General features: G+C 56.8%; 1 protein-coding gene and 1 long non-coding RNA gene across 2 annotated transcripts; one reads left to right on the top strand and one right to left on the bottom strand.

Annotated features, from left to right (window-relative positions):
• Positions 1–842: 842 nt before the first annotated feature.
• LOC122457405 lies at positions 843–19,937 on the bottom strand. The gene is made up of 3 exons (XR_006276930.1): positions 19,799–19,937; positions 5,090–5,097; positions 843–853 (listed from the first exon to the last, which is right to left on the bottom strand). It is a non-coding gene; the product is annotated as an uncharacterized LOC122457405 (long non-coding RNA).
• MPZ (myelin protein zero) lies at positions 14,724–26,127 on the top strand. The gene is given in 6 exon segments (XM_038382891.2): positions 14,724–14,961; positions 19,822–19,988; positions 20,097–20,310; positions 22,032–22,167; positions 23,375–23,435; positions 24,058–26,127. Coding segments are annotated over 6 exon segments (948 nt in total). The 5' UTR covers positions 14,724–14,894; the 3' UTR covers positions 24,361–26,127.
• The last annotated feature ends 498 nt before the right edge of the window (positions 26,128–26,625 follow it).

Below are 26,625 nucleotides of genomic sequence, written 5' to 3'. Positions count from 1 at the left end.
CACACAGCAGCTCGAAAGGGAAGAACTCTGTGGATTCCTAGGGCACGTTCCTGTACCACAGGTGGGGCAGATGCTTGTCCCCATCCTGCGGATGCTGATTCATAGAAGTCCTCAGCATCATCCCCAGGGCCCCATAGACTCTCTCCACGGGCCCGTGGGACGGAGGGTGAGCTGCAAAGGCCCAGAACCCACATTTCTCCCACAAGCCCCAGAACCGGGCTGACATGACATTGGACCCTGGGTCTGTAAGGGCCTCGCTGGGGACCCCCCCTCTGCTGAAGATGGTCAGCAGTGCATCTGCCATGGTGTCTGCCTCGGTGGAGGACAGAGTCGCCACCTCTGGGAAGCGGGTGGCGAAATCATCCCCACCAGGATGTATTTCTTCCCTGCACAGGTCGCCTTGCTGAGGGTCCCACTATGTCCATAGGCACCTTCTGGAAAGGTTCCTCTATGACGGGCAGGGGTCTCAAAGAAGCTTCACCCTTATCCCGGGCCTTCCCCACCCTCTGGCCGGGGTCGCAGGACCTGCAGTGCTGTCGGGCTGCGTCCCAGACTCCAGGCCAGTCAGTTCTGCAGCTGCTGCCTGGGGCTCTGGATCCCCTGGCGTCCTGAGAGAGGGACATCGTGGGCCAGGTAAAGCAGCCTGCGGCGACACTTCTGGGACACCACCAGCTGCCTCTGGATTCCCCACGGTTCCACTTCCCCTTGGGGAGCCCATTCCCGGTACAGGAACCCCTTCTTCCACAGGTATCTGTCCTTGCAGCCTTCCCCAAGGGGGTTGCAGCGCTGTGGCCAGCAAGTTCCCTCAGCTCCTCCAAGGAGGGATCCTTCTGCAGCTCGGTCTGGAATTCAGCTGCTGCGGGAGGGAGTGGGACCTCTCACTGGCTGGGCCTGGGGTCACAGCCCCGCTGAGCCCTGTCCCCGGTAGTCCCCTCCCTGCCATGGACTCACTTCCCAGCAGCGCTTCTGGACAAGGCAAACCTGGTTGGCAGCCGACCTGCCCTGCCTGTGTTCCCCCCCACTCAGCCCCAGGGCACTGGTTACAGGTGGGCAGGTATCCTGAGCCTAGCAGCGTCTCCCCCCCCCCCCCCCCGCCAGCCAAGTCATTTGCATTTTCACTGACCATTTCAGTCTCAGACGATTGGTTCCCTGGATTCAAATTCAAACCCTCGGCTGTTACAGGAGCAGGGCCTGGATCCTGTCCCAAAGAGACACAGTCATCCCCCAACAGGACTTCACAGCCAATATTCTGGAGAACCCCAACGACCAGCCAGGCCGACCCCTCCTGTGTCTGCACAGGGATTTGGGCCATAGGCAGGGCGAGGGGCCCCATCCCTGGGACCCTCACCCAGGCCACACAGCCCCTCAGCATCTGGTGGGGGTGCACCACCCAGGGCCTGACAACAGTTCTCGCTGTCCCAGGGCCTCGCCACCACTGTTCCCTCTAAGCTGTGCGTGTGTGCATGATCACACAGATCCTAAACCCCGCGCGCACAGCGAAACACCACGCGCACAAAAATTTGCACAGTAGAAATTTTTTGCACACATGGCCTGTCAAAAATTAGAGGGAACATTGCTCGCCACCCCAGGAATGTCTCCCCATTGACCATCACCTTCCGCTCCCACTGGAGGTCCGAGGGGCCTGGTCCCAGGGAACTCCACACAGACATATAGGTTGGGGTCAGGAGTGGGAGCCTGTCCACCTCCCCACCCATCTGGCTGATGGAGTCTATGGCCTTGGGACCCAGCAAGGGAGCTAGACACTGGGGCTTTTCCACAGGGTCCCCCTGGTTCAAATCGCCAGCCAGCTCAAAGGCAGTGAGGTGGGCATTCACATCCCCCGCCTACTTAACCAGGGGCAGCAATTTAGTATTGAGGTTCCCTGCGGAGCTGACACCCCAGGGTCTATCCCAGCTCACCTCTGGGAAGTCCGCTATGCCTCTCCGCTCCACCACCGCACCACCGCCAGTTTATGCTGTTGCTGCTTCTTCTGCAGCTTTCTTGGGCTCTTGCTTTCTCTCACAGTCCTCTCGCTCCTTCGGACTCAGCTCCAGTCCCATCTGAGTCAGGAATCTGCTCCTTAAACCGGTCATCGTCCTCCAGATGCATGATTAACTGTGCTTTTGTGAATTTTCCAATGCATAACCCTCTCTTTTTGCACAGGGTTACAATGTCCTTCTTAAAGAGATGATGATAGGCCACCACTTCGCTGTTCCCAAGTTGTTGTGGACTCACAGGCCTGTGTGCTCTCAGCTCCCTGTGGTTTCCAGGAAGAACCCCTAGCATGCCAGCCCTTCTCCAGGTCACCACCTCTCTCCCAGGGTCGAGCTGCAGACTCCTCCGCCCCTGAGACTACTCACCGCAATCCCCAGGGGGACCCCGTTACTGCAACAGTCCTTCTCGCTGGTCACACACTCCCAGGGGACAAGCGTAGCTCCTTCACCCCCTGAAACCACCCCTCTCTGAACCTTCAGCACGCCTGGTCCTCGTTACTCCCCCTTCGTTTTACTGCTCCCCAGTCACTTACTGCAAGAAGCGCCATTCATGGGGTGCAGTACATCCCACTGCTACCACCAGTTGTCAAGACGTCCCCAGGCAATGCTCAGGAACTACTCCATATGAAGCCAGTCAGCACTCTGGGGGAGCCTCCTCTCTGAGAGCAGACTGTCGCCAGCGCAAGAAGCTTACACAGCTTCGACCTTCCTGGGTCTGACCTTGGAGCATTCAGCATCCCCTTCCACACCATGCACTTCCCTCAGTGAGTCCGCACAGGCGAGGCTCCTGGGGAAGCTAGAGGGCCCTGCACCCCAACTCCGCAGTCAGACATGACTCTCAACCAGCTAGTAAAACAGAAGGTTTATTAAATGACAGGAACATGGCCTAAAACAGAGCTTGTAGGTACAGAGAACAGGACCCCTTAGTCAGGTCCGTCTCGGGGGGCAGGAAGGCCAGAGCCCCATCTGGGCCTCCCTCCATTTCCCCAGCCAGCTCCAAACTGAAACTCTCCAGCCCCTCCTCTCACCTGTGTCTCTTTCCCGGGCCAGGAGGTCACCTGATCTCTTTTTTCTCCAACACCTTCAGTCAGCACCTTTGCTGGGGAGGGGCCCAGGCCATCAGTTGCTGGAGACAGGGTGTTGGCCATTCTCTGTGTAGATGCCATCACACTGGCCTCTCGGGCTCTGCAACAATAACACACCCTTATCCCCCCACCTAGATACTTAAGAAATGTGTAGGGGAAACTGAGGCACCCACACAGTATTCAGAGAAAGAATGAAGAACATTCCCACTTCATCACAAGGTGCATTTGGGGATCCTTGGAAATCAAAGCTGCCATGAGAATTTAAGAGGTTACAATATGGAAATGATAGTGGTTCACACTCTAGGTCCTGTGTGGGGATGCAGAGCTGTTTTTGCAAATTCTCTATGGCAGTCAGACCAGGTGGATCTCATTAGCTCTAATTAAATAATACAAAGAATGGGGGAAATAGGAGAAACCGTAAACAGCCAGCTCAGAAGGAGCCCTGCCTGAAGTTGGTGCATTGTAATGCAGTCCTGCCCTCCAGCTTTACTACACAGGAATCAGAGCAAACCCCATGGAGGGGGTACGTTTTTGGGAAATCAACTATCCTGGAGCAGGGGATCCCTCCAATTCCCCTTGAGCCAGCACTGAAAGTGAAGCTTGCCTGATTTCCCTAGCACCTGAGAGAACAGCAAAAGGCCCAACATCCCCAACCAGTGAATATGGCTGGTATCTTGGTGCTGGATAATAAAGAGACCTAAGACTGGCTACTCTGTGGCCCAGAACATACTAGACTGAATCAGTTATTGAAGCAAAACAGACCCCATTGATGCAGAGACATCAATAGCACTCCCAGACCATCCCTATTCACCAGTGGATCTCTCTCTCCACTCTTTTAGCCTGGCTGCCTCTGCACCAGGTCTGGCTGTCCTGAAATCACTTGCATCACAATCCCAGAGCCACCCACTTGCGGCTGCTTGGCCTAGTTGGGCACAGAGTTTTCTTTGTCGATAAAAACTCAATCTCCCCATCCAGGGCCAGCCTTAAGGAAAATGGCACCCTGGGCAAAACGTTATTTTGGTGCCCCGTCCCCCTCAGTCTCCCAGGGCTCCCCGCCCATCCCCCCGCCCCTGTTGCTTCCTCATCCATCCCCTCATCTCCCCTGACCATCGCTGCCTCCCTGGGCTCTCCACCTCCCCATTGCCTCCAGCCACCGCTGCGTCCTCCCCTTGGGCGGTGGGTATCGTAGGCAGGGGGAGGCTGTGCCTCCCAAAACAGCCTAGCATGGCCCCACCCATGCTCCGCCCCCAGGCCAGGCCCCCTTCTGCAGTTCCCAGCACCCTGCCCTGGCTGGCTGGCCTGCCTGCCTCCTGTAGAGACTTGGGGTGGCTGGTGCTGTGTTGCCCGCCGGGCGCTCGGACCGCGCCGCCTGGTGCTGTGGGGCTGGTCACCCAGCACACAGGCACTGGGGGCGCTGCGGGCATGCTGCCCAGCTGCCTGGAGCTCCAAGGCTGAGGCCTTGCTGCCTGGCACTACGGGGGCTACGGTGGGGGTGCTCTGTGATCTTGCGTGGGGGGGGACCGGGGCCTAGCCTCCTCTAACAGCTGTGTCACCTCCGCCCATGGTTCCCCCTCATTGCCCAGAGTTCCCTTCTGCGGCCTCACACCGCAGGCCCACCCCACTTCTTGATCAGAGCACCCCATAGGTGCGGGAGAGCGGCAGCTGCTGGCCAGGCTGTACAGGGAGGAGTATCTGAGCTCCCCTGGTCCTATGCCCCTGACCATCATGCCCACGGGAAGGGGGGACCCAGGGGCTGGCCCTGCAGGAGCAAGCCCTGCTGCTTGTGCCTCCCTGCCAGGCTGGCAACTCCAGGCACAGTTGTCCGGCCCCTGCCCAGGCTCCAGCCCTGGACTCGCCCACATTCCAGCAGCTCAGGCCCACCAGCTTGCAGCATTCGAACAGCTGGCCCCTGCCCACAGGGCCCTGCCCAGCCCCAATCCCAGCTACTAGGACACAACCAGGGAGCTCAAGCACCAGGATCCCGCTGAGTCCGATGCAAAAGCTGACCACACATGTGCCTCATACTCAGCTAACCTCCTAGGAGCCCTCATCTCTCCTGCCCCCAAGCATGTCTGCAGCACACAAGGAAGTTGCACGAGACGCTGCACGTGAATTACGTCAGTAGAAAACAATCCAGAGATTTGAAAGTTCTATCACAAGATCCTGAGTGAGGCTGAATTTAGAAATTTTACTTAGAATTTATCGTGAGAATTGGCATGTCTGGACACATTTGGACTGGACAGTCCAAGCAAGGACTGGTCTGTCTCCCAAGATCTGTAAGAGTGATGGGTCGATCCATTGTCTACAGCCAAGCGCTACGATATAACTGCATTTGCTCCAACCCCTCAGACAGAGACAAACACCTACAAGATCTCTATCATGCATTCCTACAACTACAATACCCACCTGCTGAAGTGAAGAAACAGATTGACAGAGCCAGAAGAGTACCCAGAAGTCACCTACTACAGGACAGGCCCAACAAAGAAAACAGAACGCCACTAGCCATCACCTTCAGCCCCCAACTAAAACCTCTCCAGCGCATCATCAAGGATCTACAACCTATCCTGAAGGATGACCCATCGCTCTCACAGATCTTGGGAGACAGACCAGTCCTTGCTTACAGACAGCCCCCCAACCTGAAGCAAATAGTCACCAGCAACCACACACCACACAACAGAACCACTAACCCAGGAACCTATCCTTGCAACAAAGCCTGTTACCAACTCTGTCCACATATCTATTCAGGGGATACCATCATAGGGCCTAATCACATCAGCCACACTATCAGAGGCTCGTTCACCTGCGCATCTACCAATGTGATATATGCCACTATGTGCCAGCAATGCCCCTCTGCCATGTACATTGGCCAAACTGGACAGTCTCTACGTAAAAGAATGAATGGACACAAATCAGACGTCAAGAATTATAACATTCAAAAACCAGTTGGAGAACACTTCAATCTCTCTGGTCACTCGATCACAGACCTAAGAGTGGGTCTTCACTTCACCTTCAACAAAAAAGCTTCAAAAACAGACTCCAACGAGAGACTGCTGAATTGGAATTAATTTGCAAACTGGATACACTGTTCCTCTGATATTCTTGTTAACTGCTGGAAATAGCCTACCTTGCTTGTCACCATGAAAGGTTTTCCTCCTTTCCTCCCCCCCCCCCCCCCCGCTGCTGGTGATGGCTTATTTTAAGTGATCACTCTCCTTACAGTGTGTATGATAAACCCATTGTTTCATGTTCTCTGTGTGTGTATATAAATCTCTCCTCTGTTTTTTCCACCAAATGCATCCGATGAAGTGAGCTGTAGCTCACGAAAGCTTATGCTCTAATAAATTTGTTAGTCTCTAAGGTGCCACAAGTACTCCTTTTCTTTTTGCAGATACAGACTAACATGGCTGCTACTCTGAAACCTTTAACAAGAGAGTTTGCCAGAAGCTGTAGCAAACGACTGCTAGGATGGGAGGGGCACTAGGGGATTTGGGGCTGCAGCAAGGGGAAGGGGGGGATTATGGGGAGGGGAGTGGGGTTGGGACCTCAGCTGAGGGACACTGGTAAGGGGACATGGGTTGAGTGGCAGGAGGACTAGGGGAGGAAAGGGGCAACCTCACGTTATCTCCTCCTGCGGGTGTGTGCACCAGGATCGGGGAGTGGGGGAAGAAAGGCCCCAACCTGCCCCCTCGCATGTGAGCTGGGACTGGGGGGGACAGGTAGGAAGAGGTTGAGGGTAAAGCAAATTTAAACATTTGATCCAGACAATAAATAATGAAGATACACATCAGCTCACTGTGGAGTGAGGGGGGCTAGCCAGAGTGTGGGGGAGGGGCCTGGTTCAGGGGCACCAGAACAAGGGGGGCACACCAGGGTCCCATCACTTTTAAAAGTGATAGCCTTCCACTTTTTACCAGCTATAAGGGCAAGCGATGCGGGGGAGGGGGCAGTACAGGGGGCAGGGTCACAGTTCAGTGACCAGTGGGCCCCCCACACACACACTTTAAGAGGGCTTCCATGGCTCCTGGCCTGGTTTGGAGGAGGGGTGGACTGGATGAACCTCAGGCATGGCCAGGGTTTTCAACATGGACTTTTTTCTGGGGCGTGTCTGACTTTTGGTGGGCACTCACCAGTGGAGCACCCCTTGGTGGCCTGGTGCAGAACCATGACTGCATCCCTGCCTCAGTTTCCCCAAGGGGCTTTGTTCCCAAATTCGCCCATCACTTTGGGGTATGCTCATTTATTAGAAAAGGAGTACTTGTGGCGCCTTAGAGACCAACACCTTTATTTGAGCTTAAGCCTTCGTGAGCTACAGCTCACTTCATCGGATGAAGCTGTAGCTCACCAAAGCTCATGCTCAAATAAATTTGTTAGTTTCTAAGGAAACTGGGTCACTCAGCTCTTCCAAGCTGCCACCCTCATATGCCCCACGTTCAGCATGTCCCTCCTGCCACTTTCACATTACAATTGTTCTGGTAGTAACCCATTTGATGGGCAAACCCCACAGGATTTTTGGGTACTATAGAGATCTTTAGCTTTGGTAAGAGGAGTGTTGCTGTAGAGCAAATGGGAAAGACAAAAAGACGAGAGAGAGAAAAGCAACCAGCTTAACCATAAAAGTTATTTATTGCCAGGTAATAACCATATAAGCAGAGCCAAACAAAAAAGCCAGCTACAATATTAAATCTATATTAAATTTGATTACAAAAGTCAGGTTTAGAAAACTATAACCTATCACACAAGTCAAGATTAGACAGCTATACCTAGAGTAGAAAAAAAAACCTCAGAGAGAGAGAGAGAGAGTGAGTTGGGTTCCCCCCATTCTGTGAAGCTTGAACCAGTCAGTGTTTCCCAGGTGGTGGTGGTAGCTGAGGGTCCAGAGTGATGGAGCCAGGCAGAGCCCCCAGCACGATCAGTCAGGAGAAGATGAAGTTCCAATCGAACTGATACAGATGTTGGATCCAGGCATCAGAACACTTATCTGAGTGTGGGTCAGGGTTTTTGTACGAAAAGAACAATGGTTCAAGGGAGAACACTAGATTTTTTTTAAATGAGTAAACTGATGGCTCAAGGGAGTATACCAAATTTGTTTTGTTCAGGGTAGACAATAGGAACTGCTCATTCTTGGCTATGGGCAGTGTTCCTTCGAGGGAACTCACAATGCAATTAGGCAACTTCAGTATTTTGGATACCAATAAAGGATTTATTACTAGAATTGGTCTGATAACTACTGAGCTGGGTGTGTACAGGTGTGTGTTCGTTAACACCTGGAGCACAGATCCCCCATCATGCAGTGCTTCCTTGCTTTTCTGGTCCCAGAGTTCAGTGCGGTTCTTGCCTTGGAATCTCTGATCTCCATTGTGTATGCTAATGGAGATGCCCTCCTGTCCTCTCTTTGATGCAAATGAGACTAGGGGAATTGCACCTGAATCCCTCCCGACAAGGGTGGCAGGATTAAGGCATCTCCCACAGCCTTTTCATTGCTTGTTGTAAGTCTTTCACAGACTATCAGGGTGGGAAGGGACCTCAGGAGGTCATCTAGTCCAACCCCCTGCTCAAAGCAGGGCCAATCCCCAAATTTCTGCTGATCGGTTTTGGTTCAAACGGAGGCTGGGGTATCGTTCATGAGTCAGACAGGTTAGATACTGCTCCCTGGTTCCCCAAGAACACAGAGCTGATAGGTAACTTTTAATCAGGCTTTTGCACAGCACACAGTATGCCTTCAGGCGTTTAAGGGATTTAACCAAAGGCCAAAATGTAGTACACAAGCAAGCCCTCACCCCAGCAGGGGGCAGGAGTTAATCATAGTCCATCTGTCTCCTCCATCCTACCTCCTTACCTGGAGCTGGGCCTTTTGCCATCACCTGGGAAGGGAAGAGCTCCCTTTCTGGACTTTGGGCCCCATGAGATCAGACTACTGCAGCTCTTCCCTGGAGCTCTCTGCAATCCTCTAGCTACTGTCTGGGAAGATCCTTTTGTTGGGTCTCCATAGGGCTTAGCACTCATAGCTTTCCCTTTCTCCAACCTCTCCCCTCCAGGGGCACTATTCCTGGGGAGCTTCCTGATCAGTTCCCAGGAGACCAGCCTCTGAGTTCTAGGCTTCTTGACTGAGCCCTCATAACCCTTTATTAGGCCCAGGTGTTCCTCAGCTAATTAGCTGCTGCCCTTGGCAGTTAGCTACTCACAGGTGCATCTGGGTTGGCTTGTTCTCGTTAGCAGAGCCTGTCACAGTGGGGTGATGCAGGCACCTCCAGTCACCCTGGCTCAGAGTACAAAACCAGGCAGGCAAGGTGTGTAAAGGCAATGCATGCCGCTCTGGAGAAGAGCTGCAGAGGTTTGACCTTAGGATAAGCCTGAGTCCAGGTGACGGGCAGGGATTGTCACTTACTCTCTGTTTGTACAGAACCCAGCACCAGCGGGCCCAGCCTGGTTGGCTTGTAGGTGCCATGGCAAGGTAAAGGTTAAATAACAGTAATAAGGAAGTACTTTTTCATACAAAGCATAATCAGCCTGTGAAACTGTAGTGTATTAAATTGCTTCCCGTAGGAATGTGCTATTTACGGTGTACTACTTACAGCTGCCATTCCTGGTGCTCCGTAAGTAGCACATCTCTATGGGGAGCAATTCATACACTACACCTGGAGGCTCTCACAGCCTGGCTGCCCGGCAGGAGTTCGCAGCCCCGCTGCCCAGAGCACTGGCGGCACAGTGAGCTGAGGCTGCAGAGGAGGGGCCTAACCTCCCCATCTGGGAGCTCAAGGGCTGGGCAGGATGGTCCCACAGGCCGGATGTGGCCCACGGGCCGTAGTTTGCCCACCTCTGGCCTAGAGGCTGCAGGCCTCCTACCTAACCTCGAGCTTCGTGCTGCAGGGAACTCCCACCCCACTGAAATCCCTTGCATCTATGCAGATTCCCCTGCACTCCGATGTCCGCTGGTCCAGCTGCTGGCTCCATCCACCCTGCTCTGCACTAGATAGATACCATCTGTGCTGGTGCACTCCATGTGGCTCAGCCCAGCTGGGGACAAGGTTTTCTTTATCAATTGAAACTGCACATCTCTCAACCTGCAGAATGCTTCCATTTGCGCCCACATGCAGGAGCAGCCACGGCTCAGTGGAGGGCAGACAGAGCCCCCCTGACTGCTGCAGAGACCCTGCTTTACAGGAGGTGCTCACGAGTCACCATCCATGCAGGGGTATGGAAAAGGGACTCAATGAATAATCCCTTACTCTTGTCCAGCACTCTCTCTCCCCGTGCATTCAGCTGTCCTTATGCACACCCATCTCTCTCTCTCTACTAGAGATGTTGCGCTGGTTGCCCTGCCTTGTCTCATGTACTCAGTTTATTAGCAGCCTGCAGGGCTACTTGCAGAGGTAGGCAATATGAGTGGCTGCCCAGTGGGCTAAACAACAGGGGAACCATTGGAATGAGAAGATCCTAACACATCTGCAGTGGCTTATTTTGGAGAGGCACCAAATGGAGCTTGGCCAGGAGGGTGAGCTTGGGGGAGGCAGGCAGCTGGACTGGTGGGTCTGGAGATGTTGCCTGCTGCATGGCTTGGGTTTCACGCTGTATTTAGGGGATTTAGTCGCAGAGACAGAAAGACCATGATTTGCACAAGTGGGAGCCCAGCGGTGGACTCCTGAATCCATAGCCAGGCACTGCAGTGAGCAAGCAGCCCGAGGGTCTGAGCCAGGCACCCAAGAGCCTCCTGGGGATATCGGCACCTTGGAAAATCAGGCAGAGCACTGGACCTGCTCACATATTACATGTGTGAGTATATGCACTGATCTCAGTGGCATGGCTCCAGTGCTCCATGCTCAGCCCATGCTTTGCTGGGATGGGGCCAAGCCTGGCGTCTGACCATGGACCGAGGTTTTCTTTTACCCTGGGCCCATTGACTATCAGTACTCAGCTAAGTGTGACCCAGCTGCTCCTGCTGTGCGGAGCCAGTTCCTGGCAATGTCCTATGGCTCCTCCTGCAGACCCCAAATCCTGCAGCATAGTGCTGGCTAGCAGGCGTGGCACGCCCGCTCTTCACCACCCTGTTTCCGGATGGCTGGCAGACACAGGGGCTGCAGCTGCTGCTGAACTTGTGATGGCCTCGGCCTCTGACTCAGAGGCTGGTTCTGGGCCAGAGGATCCTAGCTGCAGCGCAAGTCCTGTGCTGTCCCTGGGTGTGAGGGAGCCATTGTAAGGGGACATGGGGCGAGGGTAGTACCTGGCTGAGCCTGAACTGGGCTAGGGGACAGTCACAAACCCAGTGATGGCAGGAGAAGCTAAGTGCTTGAGCCCAGTGCCCCCAGTAACTTCCCAGATCTGATGTGGGAGATTTCACCCCTTGATCTCATTTCCAGGCTGCCCAGCCAGTCTGTAGGGCAATCAGTGGCTTGCACAGGCTGGGGTCAAGACAGACTGCCTTCTACCACATCCCAGCAGTTCTGGGAAGTACTGGAGGTAGGGTTGCCAGAAGCGCTGAAGATAGGCTTGCCAGGTGTCCAGTTTTTGACTGGAACACCCAGTTGAAAAGGGACCTGGACTTCAGTCCCGCTGATTAGGCCGCTAAAAGTACCGTTGGCTGCAGAGTGGGGTTGGCAGGCTCCCTGCCCAGCTCCGCGCAGCTCTCAGAAGCGGCGACATGTCTCTCCTGCTCCTGGGCGGGCGGCCAGGAGGGCTCTGCACGCTGCCCCCACCCTGTGCACTGGCTCTGCAGCTCCCATTGGCCAGGAGCATTGACCACTTGTCTAAGGGGCCCATGCTCCCTGGTGAGGGTGAAGGGTATAATCCCCAAGGGAGTGCACATAGCACACAAGCCGGGGGAGGGACTAGGTGCAGAGTTGGGGACCAGTAGAAGGCCCCAGGCTGGGGAACAACTTCCCCAAGTCTCATCACTGCAGACATTTAATCCTGGCCCAACGAACCCACCTCCTGACTCTTCTCCCTCTCTTGCTTGGGGACTGGGGGGAACTTTCCAAAAACACCAGGAATTTCCCCCAGTTTCGCAGTGGCAATAAAATGCTGCAGAAAATCTGCCTTTGGCAGCAAATGCTTCACAAATGGCAGCTCTGCAGCGTCCCCTCCTCGGGCCACGTGAAGCAATGGGGAGGCACCAAGCCTCAGAACCATGGCAAGAGCCCTCAGAGGACACGGCTGTCCTAGCCCTCATCAGCCTCATTGTATCCAAGACACCTCCCGATAAACAGTGTCCATGCTTCATCATCAATGCGCTTAGCAATGACTGTGAAATCCATTAGCCTCATTTCGCAGATGGGGAAACTGAGGCAGACACTAACCCACAGTCACTCGGGAGTCAGTGTCACAGCTGGGAATAGAACCCAGGAGTCCAGGCCGCTAGTGCTGTGCTCAGACCATGCCTGTCTAATACGGATCCATTTGTACTGGCTTCTCAGTCCCCCAGGTTTTGCCTCTTCTTCCCTCCTCTCCCATGTCCAAGCTGAACGCTTCCCAGTTCTGTTTCCCAGCTGTAATGAACCATCCCTCAGAGGGGCCTTTCTTCCCAGCCAAGGATAAGCTGACATGAGAAAGACCCAAAGAAGGGTCTCCCCACGGGAGCCCAGTGTGTGCATCTCCTCTGCGACCTGCTGCATCTGAACAGAACACAAAATGGCAGCTCTCCAGGCAGTGTAGCCAAGTGTTGGCTCAGAAACCAGAGCCCACACTCCCAGCTACACAGGGGCACCGACCCCCATTGCTGTGCTGGCATCACACACTCTGCCCATACTGTGGCAGCTTTACAGGCTCTGGTGCCTGTGAGTGGCATTACCATAGGTCTGCCCCTGCCAGCTGGAGCCCTGCCTGTGCTGGAGTAATTCCTGGCTGGGTGGAATGGGGCTTGGATGGGCCATTCTCACCTGCTGTGTCAGGGCCCTGCTGCATCCACAGAGAGCTGGGGGGCAGAGTGCCTAGTAGATGGGGAGCTAGGAGACTCCCCGTTCTGCCACTGCCCTGCTGTGGGACCTTGGCCAGGTCACCTCCCCTCTCTGGGCCTCAGTTTCCCTCCCCCTCTGTGGCTATCTGGATTGAGCTCTCTGGGGCAGGAACTGCCTCTCAGGTGTGTTTGTACAGGGCCTAGCATAGTGGGGCCCTGAGCTGGGCTGGAGCTTCTCAGTGGCACTGGGATGTAAACAATGACAAAAGGTTTAGCTGCTAGGGATCTCCTTGGCAATATTTGTCTTCACTTGTCTTTGGTACCTGCGGGGCTGGTTGGGTTTGGGATTGGTGGATCCCGTTCTAGTTACTACATCACTCCCGGTGTCAGAATGACACCCCATGTCAGCTGAGATGGCCAAAGCATCACACCGTTGCCACCATACGCCTCACACTGACCTTGGCTCCCACCCAGTATTTATAATGGGAACTGCAGCAGCAGTGCTTGGTCCCCCAGGCTCCCCCTGGGACTGAGCCAGGCACCTTCCACCTCCCACCCCGCTGAGGAGCCTCACAGTGAAATGGGAGGGAACCCAACTACCCATTGTAACAAACTGCCCCCCCCGGCCCAGGCTCCTGGCCCTCCCACCCAGCTCCCTCACAGATGGGCGACTGCTGCCTCCACCCACGGCACCCCAATTCCAAAGCACTAAGGACCGCTCCAGGAGGCAACGGCTTGTTTCCCCACTTCCTCTCATCAGCACAAAGGACACCAGCCTGGTGCCTCACATGGGACGGTTGTTCCCCTGCACGCAGCGAGCAGTGAGGTCTCTGTTTGGTGTGAGGGGGTCACTGACCGGCTTTGGGGTGTGCAGCCCTGGCCCCAGAGAGGATCAGGGCCCTGCACATCAGCTAGAGGAGGTCTCCTTCAGCTCAGCCTTGTGCAGAGAGCTGGGTGGCAGGGTCCCAGCCCCTGGCGTGCGTGTGATTTAGGAGTCTGGGGTCTGCCCGCCACTGGGATCCAGCAGGCACCTTCAGCCTGGCCTGAGGACATGCTAGGCCAGGTGTCCTGCAGACGATGATAGCGAGGCCCTTGCACCATCCACGGGACTCGTCATGGAATCTTCACCCACGTTAGGAGCCACATCCCAATGCTGGGGCCTCCTAGCACCAGGGTCCTACGGGGTCTACGGGGCAGGGAGAAGGCAGAGAATGAACTCCCAGGCAGTACAACGAGGGCCCAGCTGGTGGCTCGGGGCTCATGCCCAGTGTAAAGTGCCTTCACCAGCTCAGGGAGCTCAGAGTGGCTGCTTGCCTGTCTTTTCAGCATTTTGTATGGCGGGGCTGTGACGCGCCCACGAGAGGGAAGCCCCCTGGAGAGGCAGGGGGACCGGGGCTGTGTGTCCTGCCTGCCAGCCCTGCATGTGGCACAGCAGCCAAGAGGAGTGGAGGTGCTCAGGGTTGAAAATAGAGCGGGGCAGGTGATTTACCCCAGGGCTCCTCGCTTTGCTCTTTGCCATTGATGGATCCAGCGGTTTCAGGGACTGAGATCTGTCTGACTGCCAGGGCTTGCCATGCTCCTGCCCTCTGGCTCGCACTGCATTCCTCCTGGGGGCTGCAGCAGCCCCTACGCGCCCGCCGAGAATGCTGCCTGACAAAGGTGGCTGTGTGCCCGCAGCGTGTTTACCACTCACTCACACACTCCAAACAAAATCCCCCTTTCAGTTTTGTTCCTCTCTCTCTCTCTCTTTCCCCCACCACTCCGGATGCCAGGCTCCCATTGGCCCGGGCATTTTGCAGACCCTGCATCACCGAAGCACTGGCTGTTTTTAAACCCTGGGGCCGTTCTCCAGCCATCCTTCGGCGAGGAACTCTTGGCCCCACCGCTGGCTCGCCCATGCCTCTAGGAGTCATACAGTAACTGGAAGCCATGGGGTCCCAGGGCGCTTCGGGGAGTGGGAGCCTCGTGCTGGTCGCTGCCCTGTTCTCTGCACTGGGTAAGTGGCTTCTCCCGTGGGGGCAGGGAGCCGTTCTCTCCCTCTTCCCAGAGAGACCGGAGGGGTGGCAAGGCACATGGTGGGAGTGGGCCCTGCCTTGTGAGGTAAGCAGAAGACACGTGGGGATGAGAGGCTCTTGTGGAGCAGCCCCAGTGCCAGGGGTTCGGTTGCCGGGGAGATGAGTTTTGTGACTGTTAGACTGGCAGTGGCTGCCCCTGGAAACAGGGCAGGCTGGGCTGCGCCTGCACCCTCTGCAGGAAGGTTCCTGCTGCTCCAGGAGCCGGCGTTTCCCTTGCACTTTCCTCCCTGAGGACCCCAAAGTTTTTCCCAGGCCACAGGAACAGAACCCAGCTGCATGCGGCTCTGGGTCTCTCCTCAGCGCTGCCAGGGACCCAGCTGCCCTGTAACGAGGGACATGTGCAAGGAAGCTGGAGACAAGTGGGTGACATTAATGGGGAAGGTCTGGGTGGGCAGAGCATTTCACACGGTCTCTGGAGTCACAGGAGCCAGAGGTGGGGCTGGAGCAGGATGGCTCCAGGGACTGTTTGAAGCATTACAGCTGCATCTCTATCCTTGAACTGCCTCGTTGCTTTGAGCCAATGACCCCCTGGCACGCCTGGTTCCATCTGTCCAGAGAGCCCTGCAGTCCTTGGGCAAAGATAGGAGGGAAAAATCCTGCACCGGCCCTGGGAGATGCCTCCTCTATCCTCAGTTGGGGGCTGAAGTAAGAACCCACCTCTGGCTGGGGTAACGGCGCATACTGGGCTGAATCCTCTGGCCTGTTTCATTCCATGCATTCCCACATGGGATAGTTCCTGGCTCCTGTCACTGCATTTCCCACCAACCTCCCTCCTGTCCTGGGGGCAGAGACAGGATCCAGCAACTCAGAGCACTTGCTGCTGGGGGCGGCTGCAGGGGCAGGTGAATCGCACTGTAGCAGAGCCAGGAGAGCCCGCAGAGCCAGACTCTTCAGCACCTCAGGGACTGTGAATTCGGGCCAGGCCTCACCTCTTCACAAGCTCATCCTCCCAGCCAGTCTGAGGTGCCTCCATGGCACAGGGAGCTCACTTTGGGCTTTGCAGAGCTTCCATCCTGCAAACTGGAAGCAGCCAAGAGGCCAGTGCAGTCTGGGCAGCCCGTGTGATCCGCTCTGTGCCTAATGCAGTAGCTGCAGCATCACAGAGGGAGCTGCTCTGTAGCCTTGGGAGCAAGTCACCCCCTCCCACCTGACACACACACCCCCTATGATTCAGTTTTCCCATCTGTGCAGTGATGATCCTGACCGCCTCCCGGGAGGATGTAAGGATTTTGTCCCTAACGTGCAGTGTTGGAGGTTCTCATTGGGCAGGGGCTGGGGGGCAGAATGAGCATGTTCTTTCCTGCTGGGCAGCCTGGACCCTGCACTCTGGGGTTCAAGTGGCTCATCCCTTGGCTGTTCCCTCTCCTCTCCCCCTTGCTTGCTCTTTTCATCTCTCCCCCTGTCCTCCCAGGGGCCCAGCTGCACAGACACTAGCACGTGCTGAGCAACTCTGATGGCACCTTTCACTGCTCATGTCCATGGCTAGCGATCACAAGCGGAAAGGGGAGTTAAATCCGCAGCTGCCATTTCTCTGAGCACACAAAGGCCCGGCTACCTGGTTGATAGCCACCACATTTTGCTAAAGCACGACAGTGTGCTGGCACTTCCCATTACCATTCTGCTGCTGATGAGCTGCCAGGGAGCCCACTTAGCACAGCTGCTCTGCCACAGAGGGCTCCAGGTACGCCTGGGAGAAACACACCTGACATGCTGCACGGGCACTAGTGCACCCAGCTAGAGCACACTTGACATGCTGCACAGGGCACTAGTGCACCCAGCTAGAGCACACTTTCTCTGCTGCATGGGACACTATGCATCCGACGAAGTGGGTATTCACCCACGAAAGCTCATGCTCCAATACGTCTATTAGTTAGTCTATAAGGTGCCACAGGACTCTTTGCCGCTTTGATGGGACACTAGTGCACCCAGGTAGAGCACACCTGCCGTGCTGCAGAGTTTGCTTCCCCTCACCTCCTCAGACCCAAAATGGCCCTTCTGTGGCACCGTCTGGAGGGGGAGTTCGCAGCCAGCCCCATGCGTCTGTCGCTGGCTTTGCGTCCCCTTAGCTCACAGGGGAATGTCATTAGCTGCCCCCCCTTGCCAGCTGTGAGGACCCAGCGATCTTCAAGGAAAGGACATTTTACTGCCAGAAAGCTCTTAAAGCACAAACTCAAGGAGAGCTGGGCTGGGTGGTACGGAGAGCAGCACGAGGCTGGCACTGCACACCTGGCAGACATGTCCCCGCTTCTCTTACTGCCTAGAGCTTCCTCTACCCATCAGCTGCGATGATTCTCTGCCCTTTCCCCGGACCTATGGCCCAATGGCTCAGTTTGTATTTGGTAGGATGCCACAACCCACCAGGGAAGGGATTCCCTTGGAGAGGCATCAGATAAGACATTTTCCTGAATGCCAGTCTCAGCCAGCCCTGAGCCAGTTGTGCTGGGTGCTTCTCAAGGCCCCTTCACATCCCAGTCATTAGAGTATTTCTCCTCACAGCCCCCTGGGAGGGAGGGCAGGGCTTGTGCCCCCAGAGCTAGGGGAGGGAAGGAGGGGAAGTGAAGCCCCACGACTGGCCCAAGGTTATGCAGGGAAGGGAATCGAAGGCAGGTCTCCTATGTTAGTGCCCTGCCTATGGGGCCATCCTTCCGCTCCAGCCAGTCCCTGTGGGAGGGAAGGGAGACAGAGGCCTGGTGCGCCCCTCTGCACAGGGGCATTTTCCCACAGCGCTGGCCTGCCTGATCGGTGTAAGTGGGGCTGGGGGGTGCAAGGTCTGACCCCCTTAGTCAGGGTGGGGCAGGTGATGTGAGGTGAGGCCAGCGGCTGACTGGAGTGTCTGCGTTACCAGAGCACAGTACAGCCTTCCAGCTCAGACATCTGGAGCTACAGCAGCACCACTCTCCCCACAACCAGCCCCAGGGGCCTAGCCTGGCTCCTGGGCCCAGGTGCCCACGGCAGTGGCCTAGGAGCAATTGAGGGTCCTTTTGTTTCACAGACTCTTTCTGACCCATCCTCGGCCCGTTAAATGCCATGGCTCCTGCCTGGCTGTGACCAGCTGCCAGCTCCATCGGACAGGATCTGCTGCCCGTAGTGGGAGAGAGGAGCAACACTGAGTGCTGGCTGGGCCCAGCTCATGCAGAGGCACCAAACAGGGCCCAGCGGCTCTAAACCACCCCGCTAGGGTGCGTCTCGCTGAGGGGAGGTGGTCAAGTCAGATCCTAGGAGAAGCCATGGCTAAAACCAGCGACAAGGGGCACCCGGCATGTGCAGTAGGGGAGAGGTGGAGCTTAGCTAGCCGCATCAGCTAACCTCAGCTCCTCTCCTAGCCAGGATGAGCCCCAGACCAGGCCACGGCACGGCCTTGGCCTCCAGCCAGAGCCTCTGACAATCCCTGCCCCGCCCCTCAGCGTTGATGTGGGGGCAGGAGGCACTGTCCCTCACAGGGCTGCACTAGGGAGCAGGAAGAGACATGGGGCGCAGAGGGCAGTGGCCCTGCCCTCAGCCAGGGCATCCCCCGGCCTGGATGCAGCTGTGAATGGCATCTAGCCAGTGGTGCTGGTCCAGGCTGGACAGACATTCCTGAGAGGTGTCTGGCCCCCGCTGCTCTGTCTGGCCCAGGATTATCCCCTCAAGCCAGCAAGAGGATGAGGCCCCCAACCAGGGTGGAACAGGAGGGAAATCTCCCCCCACCGTCAGGAATGTCAGCTCGGGGGTGGACAAAGGCCTCGGCGAGTGCTTGACTGGAGCACAATTCCCCCTTTGAGCTACCAGCTCAGTGTCACCCAAGTGGCTCCAGCAGACCCAGCAATGTTCTGGCCCCCGACCCGGAGCCCAGTGAGCCCACCAAAGCCTCCTCCAGCAGAGCTGGGCCGGGCGGAGGGGAGGGGACCAGAACAAAGCCATACACAGTGGGCACAATGGGCCAGTGTCAGGGTCCAGCCCTTGTGTATTCTCTGAAATAGAACAAAAGGGCCTTTGCCCCCCAGCCAGTAGCGTTGGCATGGGGCTCCGGCATGTTTCAGGCAAGCGCTAAGTGCCAAGGTGGGCACGCGGAGTCCTGAGGGAGCAAGGCATCTGCTGCCCTGGGAGTCAGGGCTGGCTGAGCCCCTCTAGAGAAGTCAGAGCAACCACACTGCCGAGGGGCTTCTGCTAACACCCCCACCTGGCACCAATGATGGAAACCCCCCTAGACTCTCCACGCCCAGCACAGCACCGGGCGTGTCACCGGTGACAGGAGATAGTGCCCCCATGTGGCATAGCCCTACACCACTGCACAAGGCACGGGGCTATCGTAAAAGGGAGCCCATGGGAGCTGCTAACATCTCCTTCCACTGCTGCTGGCCTGCACGCAACCTGGACAGCTTCTGCCTGCCAGGAGAGGAGCTGTGTGACACATGGCACCACGCTTTGGCTCCACGTACAGGGGAAGGATCCCATTGTGGCTAAAGCACCAGCCTGGTATCCAGGCTGTCCATGCTACAGTTGTGGCTCTGCCATGACCTGGCTATGTGAACTCGGTCAAGCCACTGCGCTCCCTGTGACACAGAGACACCAAAGCCCCGGGCTCTGGCAGGGCTTTCCTGGGCTGGGAGGGAGAGAGTATTGTCATTTACTAGCTGGGACTCTCCATTGCTGGGTATTTTGCCCCTTCCCCGCCCACATATGCAGATGTGGGCAGGGTGCCTAGGGGCCTAACATACCCGCACAGCAGTGGGCAGGGGCCGGCTCAGACCTGCTCCTGGGCAGCGGGGCTGGAATGACTCTTCGGCTTTGTCTCCCTGCAGTGCTGGCTCCAACCTGGGCCATCCACGTTTACACACACCGGGAGGTCCATGGCACGGTGGGATCCCAGGTCACCCTCGCCTGCAGCTTCTGGTCCAGCGAGTGGATCTCTGATGACGTCTCCATCACCTGGCTGTTCCAGCCAGAGAGCGGCAAGGACACCATCTCAGTAAGAGGCTGGCGGCTCAGGAAGGCTCCTATGTCCATCCGTCCCATCCCCTAGGCTCTGCCCCTGGCTTAGCTCGCATCCTCATCACTCGCTTGTGTCTTCCCCCAGATATTCCATTTCGTAAAGGGGCAGCCCTATGTCGACGAAGTGGGCGCCTTCAAGAATCGCATGGAGTGGGTGGGGGACCCACACCGCAAAGACGGCTCCATCATCATCCGCAACCTGGATTACACCGACAACGGCACCTTCACCTGTGACGTCAAGAACCCACCCGACATTGGTGGCAAGTCGTCTCAGGTCATCCTCTATGTCTTAGAAAAAGGTACGTTGGGGAGGAGCTCAGAGCGTGGCCCTGGCCCACTGAGATGCGGGAGCCTGATAACTTCCAGTCACACCATCAACACGCTCCTCGCCTGCCCCTCGTTATCTGGTTGCCCCACACCTGATCCCATCCCTCAGACTCGCATATGGCGCCACGCTGCCACTCAACCCATACGCGGTCCTGTCCTGCCTCTTTGACCCACACATGACCCCACCCTGCCCTCAGATCCATAAGTGGCCTTGTGTTAAACCAGTGGCAAGACTGGCAGCCCCCTCGTCCATCCCCCCCATTTCCCATCCCACCACAGGCCTGGCTGCCTCAACACACCTTGGCAAGGAGTCCTGAGTCACTGGCTGATGCCGCTATGGCAGAGGTGGGCAAACTACAACCCACGGGCCACATCCGGTCCACGGGACCCTTCTGCCCAGCCCCTGAGCTCCTGCCCCAGGAGGCTCGCCTCCGGCCCCTCTCCCGCTGTCTCCCCACCCTTGCAGCCTCAGCTTGCTCTGCTGCTGGTGCAATGCTCTGGGCGGCGGGGCTGCGAGGTCCTGGGCTGGACCCGGTGGCGGGTGCTGCATGGTGGCGGGTGGCGGCATGGCCCGGCTCCATCTGGGTGGCACAGCTATAGTACCGCCAGCCACCGGTGCTCCAGGCAGTGCGGTAAGGGGGCACAGAGCAGGATGGGTTGGACAGAGGGCAGGGGAGTTCAGGGTGGTGGTCAGAGGGCGGGGGTGTGGATAGGGGTCAGGGCGGGAACAGGGGATTGAATGGGGGGCAGTCGGGAAGGAGAGGGGGTTGAATGGGGTGGCAGGGGGCAGTCAGGAGCAGGGGTTCCAGGGGCCGTCAGGGAACGGGGGGGTTGGATGGGGCAGGGGTCCTGGGGGAGCAGTCAGGAATGAAAGGAGGGTTTGGATGGGGTAGCAGGGGGCAGTTAGGGGCAAGGGTCCGGGGACAGGTCAGGGCTGTGTGGATGGGGCAGGGGTCCCGGGGGGGGCCATCAGGGAATAGGGGGGTTGGATGGGGAGGGTGGATAGGAGGTGGGGACCATGCCACAACCCCCTCCGCTAACCGGCCCTCCATACAATTTCCAAAACCCAATGCAGCCCTCAGGCCAAAAAGTTTGCCCGCCCCTGTGCTACAGGCTAATCTGCTGCCAGCCACTAGAGGCAGCACTGAGACCCCCAAATAACTCATCTGACACAGTCGTGACACAGGAACCACCCCCAGGCAGTACCATGGGGGTCTGAACTGGAGCCATGTATCTCGGGATGTCCCACCTCCCCAGCTTTGAGCATGAGCAGCATTCCAGATGTTCCTGTGTGTGTACTAATCCCAGCTGTGCCACCGACCTTGGGCAAGCCCCATCCCTTCGCTATGCCTCAGTTTCCCCTCCCACCCATTGTATATTCAGACTGTGATCTCCCTGGAGACACTGTGTGTCTGTGCAGCATCTGACACAACGAGGGTCTGTTCTGCGATTGTACTACAGATAATAAATACTGCTAAGGAACCATGTTGAGGGCCCTGCCGAAACCCCGTGGATTTCACAGATTTTAAGGCCAGAGGGCCCACCCTAGTCAGAGCTGCTGCAGAACCCAGGCCGGAGACCCTCCCCCAGGGCTTCCGGCCTCCAACCTCTCTATCTGGTGTTTGAGCCAAAGTGGGGCTTGGGGCAGAGTCCTAGGGTATGTGCCTTGGTAACAGGTCCCTCTCCTCAACAGTGCCCACCAGGTATGGTGTGGTCTTGGGGGCTGTCATCGGAGGAGTGCTGGGGTTGGTCATCCTGGTGGTGGTGACAGGCTATCTCATCAGATATTGCTGGCTACGGAGGCAGGCAACCCTGCAAAGGCAGCTCAGGTAGGGATGGCTTAGAGGGAGCGCTGGAGGGGCATGGCGTGTGCTGGGCTGGGGGGTGGGAGATGGAGCATGGGGTAGAGCACTGTGCAGGGGGTGGGGTGGGGAGATCGCTGGGATGGGATGGCGGGTTGGGGGTAGGGGAAGAGCTGTGCTGGGGGCTGCATGTTGGGCTGGCATCCCCTACGGGGTGTCTGCAGGGGGAAGACTCAGGTGGCTAATTCGCTCACGGGATGGGTAATGGCAGGGCGGGGTCAGGGGATGGGTCAGGACAATGCTCATCCTGGCTTCTGCTGAGATCTGCAGGGAAGCTATGGTGAGGTTGGTGTGAAGACAGTGGCTCCTTTCAGAAGCCCCCGGCTAGTTCAGAATCCAGTTGCCCCTGCTCTGCTCTGCATCGCTTGGCAGGCTGGACACAAGCAAACAGTCTGCATTTGAATATGGCCAAATGTCAGTGTCTACACGTAGGAGCAAAGAATGCAGGCCATGCTTACAGGATAGGAGGTTCTGCAAAAGATTTGGGGGTCGTGGCTCCCAGTGTGAGGCTGTGGCCAAAAGGGCCACTGCAGTCCTTGGATACATCAACAGGGGAACATCAAGTTGGAGTCGGTCGGTTATTTTACCTTTCTGGTGTGACCGCTGCTGGAATCCTGTATTTCAGATGTCCACAATTCAAAAAACATGTTGACAAACTGGAGAGGGGTCAAAAGAGAAGAGCCATGAGAAAAATTAATGGTTTGGAAAAGCTGCCTCCTAATGATAGATTCAAGGAGCTCAACCTATTTAGCTTAACAAAGAGAAAGTTAAGGGGTGACTTGATCACAGTCTGTAAGTACCTACATAGAGAACAAATATTTAATAACTGGCTCTTCAGTCTAGCAAAGGTCTAACACAATCCAATGGCTGGAAGTTGAAGCTAGACAAATTCAGACTAGAAACAAGGTGCAATTTTTTAAGTGAGGGTAATTAACCATTGGAAGAACTTACCAAAGGTTGTGGGGGATTCTCCATCACTAGCCATTTTTAAATTGAGATGGGATGTTTTCCTAAAAGCTGTGCTCTACTTCAAACAGGAATTAATTCAGGGAAGTCCTGTGGTCTGTGTTATCCAGGAGGTCAGATTAGATGGTCACAATGGTCCCTTCAGACTGTGGAATCTATGAATCGGGCATCTTACAGGCAGTGCTGACCAATTTCTGTTCTCATTTAGTGCTATGGAGAAAGGCAAACTGCAGCGGTCAGCCAAGGATTCATCAAAACGAGGCCGCCAGGTGAGCAGGAGAGAACATGATCGCGGGGGAATGGGGGGAAGACTCATAGGCCAGCACTAACAGAGCTACTGCCAGCCCCAGATTTCAAAGGGAGTAAAGCACCTGGGTCCCCCTTTGCAGACAGGGAAACACAGGCCCAGGGAGGAGCAGTGAGGTACACATGGGCAGCAGGAGGTGGGACTAGAACCCACCTATCTCAGCTCCCAGCTTCACACTCCAGCCCTACAAGGAAAACAGCGCAACCCTGGAAAGGAGAGAGGGAAGTAACCTGCTCTCCTTCAAGTCACTGGTAAATTTCCCGCTGTCTCCAATGGGACCCACAGAAAGGTCCCAACTTAGGGCCTGATCCTGTGAGTTGCCCTTAGCTCCCCTGAAACCAGCAGCAATTGAGGTCTCACAGCACCCCACGGGCTCACGGCCTGAGTGCCAGCAGGGTTGGAAGGAGGCTTACAGACCTGGGAAATGGCCCAGCACACTAAGGCCCCCACACTGCCCCGAGCCAGCCCTGACAGCGCTTGCTGCCGGTGTCTCCCCACACACCCAGGGGTGGAGCTTAGCCATCAGCCACAGCCTCCCTGCCCCACTGCAGCTGCCAGCCTCACTGCTCTCCTTCCCCCTACAGCCCCCCGTCCTGTATGCCATGCTGGACCATAGCCGGAGCACCAAGTCGGCCAGCGAGAAGAAATCCAAGGGCGGCCTGGGCGAGTCCCGCAAGGACAAGAAATAGCGGTTAGCAGGCAGGGAAGGTACCCCCAAGGCGGGCGCCAAGTCCCCCCGCAGTTCAAAGGTTGTCATGACCATCGAGATGGAACTGAGGGGGGACGAGGCTGAGGCCACCAGCCTCAAACCCGCCGTCAAGTCCCCCAGCAAGAACAGCCTCAAAAACGCCCTGATGAACATCATCAAGATGGACTCGGAAAAATGATGAACGCCCCCAAACCGAGGAAAGGGGTGTCCTGCCTCTCCCCCTTGGCTTTCTGAGGGAGGGGGCCAGGATGCCTGCCCCACCATCCCCTCCTCCTGGCTTCACCTCTCCGCACAGCTCCGCAGAGAGCCAGCTCTCTGGTCCGTCGGGCTGAGGGGCAGGGCTAGGCCATGGCACACCAGCGCAGGCTCCCTCTCTCTAGGCTCAACTGCAGAGGTTACATGAACCCCAGTGCAGAGCAGCTGCATGTAGGAGCTTTGGGGAGACCAGAGCCAAGCCGGGATGGGGGCGTCAGCCCCTCCCGGCACCGCAGGCGAGACACTGCCAGGCAGAATCACGGGTCCCTGCTAAGATAGCTAGGGTGAGGGCAGTGCCAACCCCATCAGCAGGCGCCTGGTTGGCAAGAGGTGCCAGGTGGCACCTGCCCTGGGGCTGTGTGAGGAGGAGGGTGGGACCTGCCCTGGTGGGTCTGCGTGCACCGCACATGGCCCCAGGCCGGCCAGGTGACACGAAGGCCTGGGACAGAGCAGAGGAGACGGCCCCAGGGGAGAAGGGTGCTGCCAGTGAGGCATCTCTCACCCTGGCCCCAACTCCTCCGGGGCCTGCCCCTGCCCTCCGTCTGGGGGACCCTACAAGGATTTGGGTGTGGTCCTTAGACAGGGTCCTCACAGAAATGGCCACCCAATGCCCCGGCCTGAGAGATCGGACTCCCAGCAGCTGCTGAGCCTGACGAGACATGGAAGCCATGAGGACGGGATAGCCGGGGCCACTCGTCCCTGAAATGAAGCCCCTGCATACGGTACCTTCCACTGCGTGAACGTCTGTAAAAATCCCCTTCCCCGCCCGGCACACCGGGCACAGGTGTAATTTTTTATTTGAAGACACAATCAGTGACTCTGGGATTCAGCAGGATGGTTTAACCCCCGCCTCCCCAGGGGCTTCCCTTGAGCAGGGGCAGCTAGGGGCAGCTGCTAGTCCCACCCCATTGCCTGCCAGCATCTGCCCTCCCATCCCCCTGCAATGCGATGTCTGCCCCGTGGCCCCTGCTCCCTGCCCCACAGCCAATGTGGGAGTTACACCATCCTGGGACACCCCCAGCCCTCCGGCTCCAAACCCTCAGTGATGGAGGGATTTTCATCCTCCGGGAGGGTTTTTACCTTGGATTCGTCCCTTTTGCTCTTTCGTCCCTTCTTGCCATTTTCTTGTCTCTTCCTGTGATGTGACTGAGCACAAATGATGTCACACGGTGACCCTCCCTCCCTCGCTCCTCCAGGTCTCTCCGCTCCTTCCCTGCCCATTTTTGGATTAACCCCTGTCGTGATGATGGACTTGGTAACCCCCCTGTGCCCCTGGGGCCCCTCGCCAGCAACCAAAGGCTCCTGGGGGAGGCGATACTACCAGGAGGTGCCACAACATTGAGGACCCCCTGCCCAGGCTGCTGCTGGGACCCCCATTTGCCTCCTCTCTGCCCCAAAGCTGGGCTGCCCTTTCCCTAAGGATGAGCCAGGGCTAGCTGTGCCCTAGGGGCCAGGCCGGCGGGTTGCTCTGTGTGTATGTGGATACAGCAGTATCTATGGCAGGCTGTGTGCACGTGCTGTGCAGATAACGTCCATCCATGAGGAGCTGTTCTAAACCACTAAACTGCAGCTGTGTGTGTCCAGTGAAGCGCGGTGTATTTTCTACGTTCTGTACATTCCCCCGAGCAACAAAGATACCATTAAACCCTTAATAAAAACTGACATTTCTAGGACCAAACAGACAAACAAACAGGCTGGGCTTGTTATCCCTCATCCCCCGCGGTGGGTCGAGTGGCCTTTGCCACAAATCAGCCATGGGCAAGAGGAGCCCCGCTGGCTTAGTCAAAAGCATGCCACACAGCCTCAGCCCTGCCCGAGTGGGACCCCATAGAGGGGTGAGCAGAGAATTCAGTCCTTGGCCTTCCTGCTTTGGAAGGAACCCTTTAGGGCCTGACACCATGCTGGGAATTTTGCCTTTGACTCACATAGGCCCTGGAGCTGGCCATTAGCACCACTGGAGTTTTGTGACACGGACAATTATTCCCTAGGAAACCAAAGAATACCCCGGCTCACACTGCTGCCCAAATGAGCCACCCAGTGGCACAACTTTGGGTTGCTACCAGCTTGGGCTGGACTTGGTCCCAGTGATGCAAGGGCTGTGCCCCCTGAGCCCTCCCCCGGTCAGGGTCTAGACAGATGTGACCTGGCTTTCCTCTAGATCTGTCACTATGTGCCACTGGGACTCTGT

This window comes from Dermochelys coriacea, chromosome 24 (assembly GCF_009764565.3).
Source record: "Dermochelys coriacea isolate rDerCor1 chromosome 24, rDerCor1.pri.v4, whole genome shotgun sequence".
In the NCBI taxonomy this organism is placed as follows: Eukaryota; Metazoa; Chordata; order Testudines; family Dermochelyidae; genus Dermochelys; species Dermochelys coriacea.
This window is presented reverse-complemented; position numbering and strand designations above follow the sequence as displayed.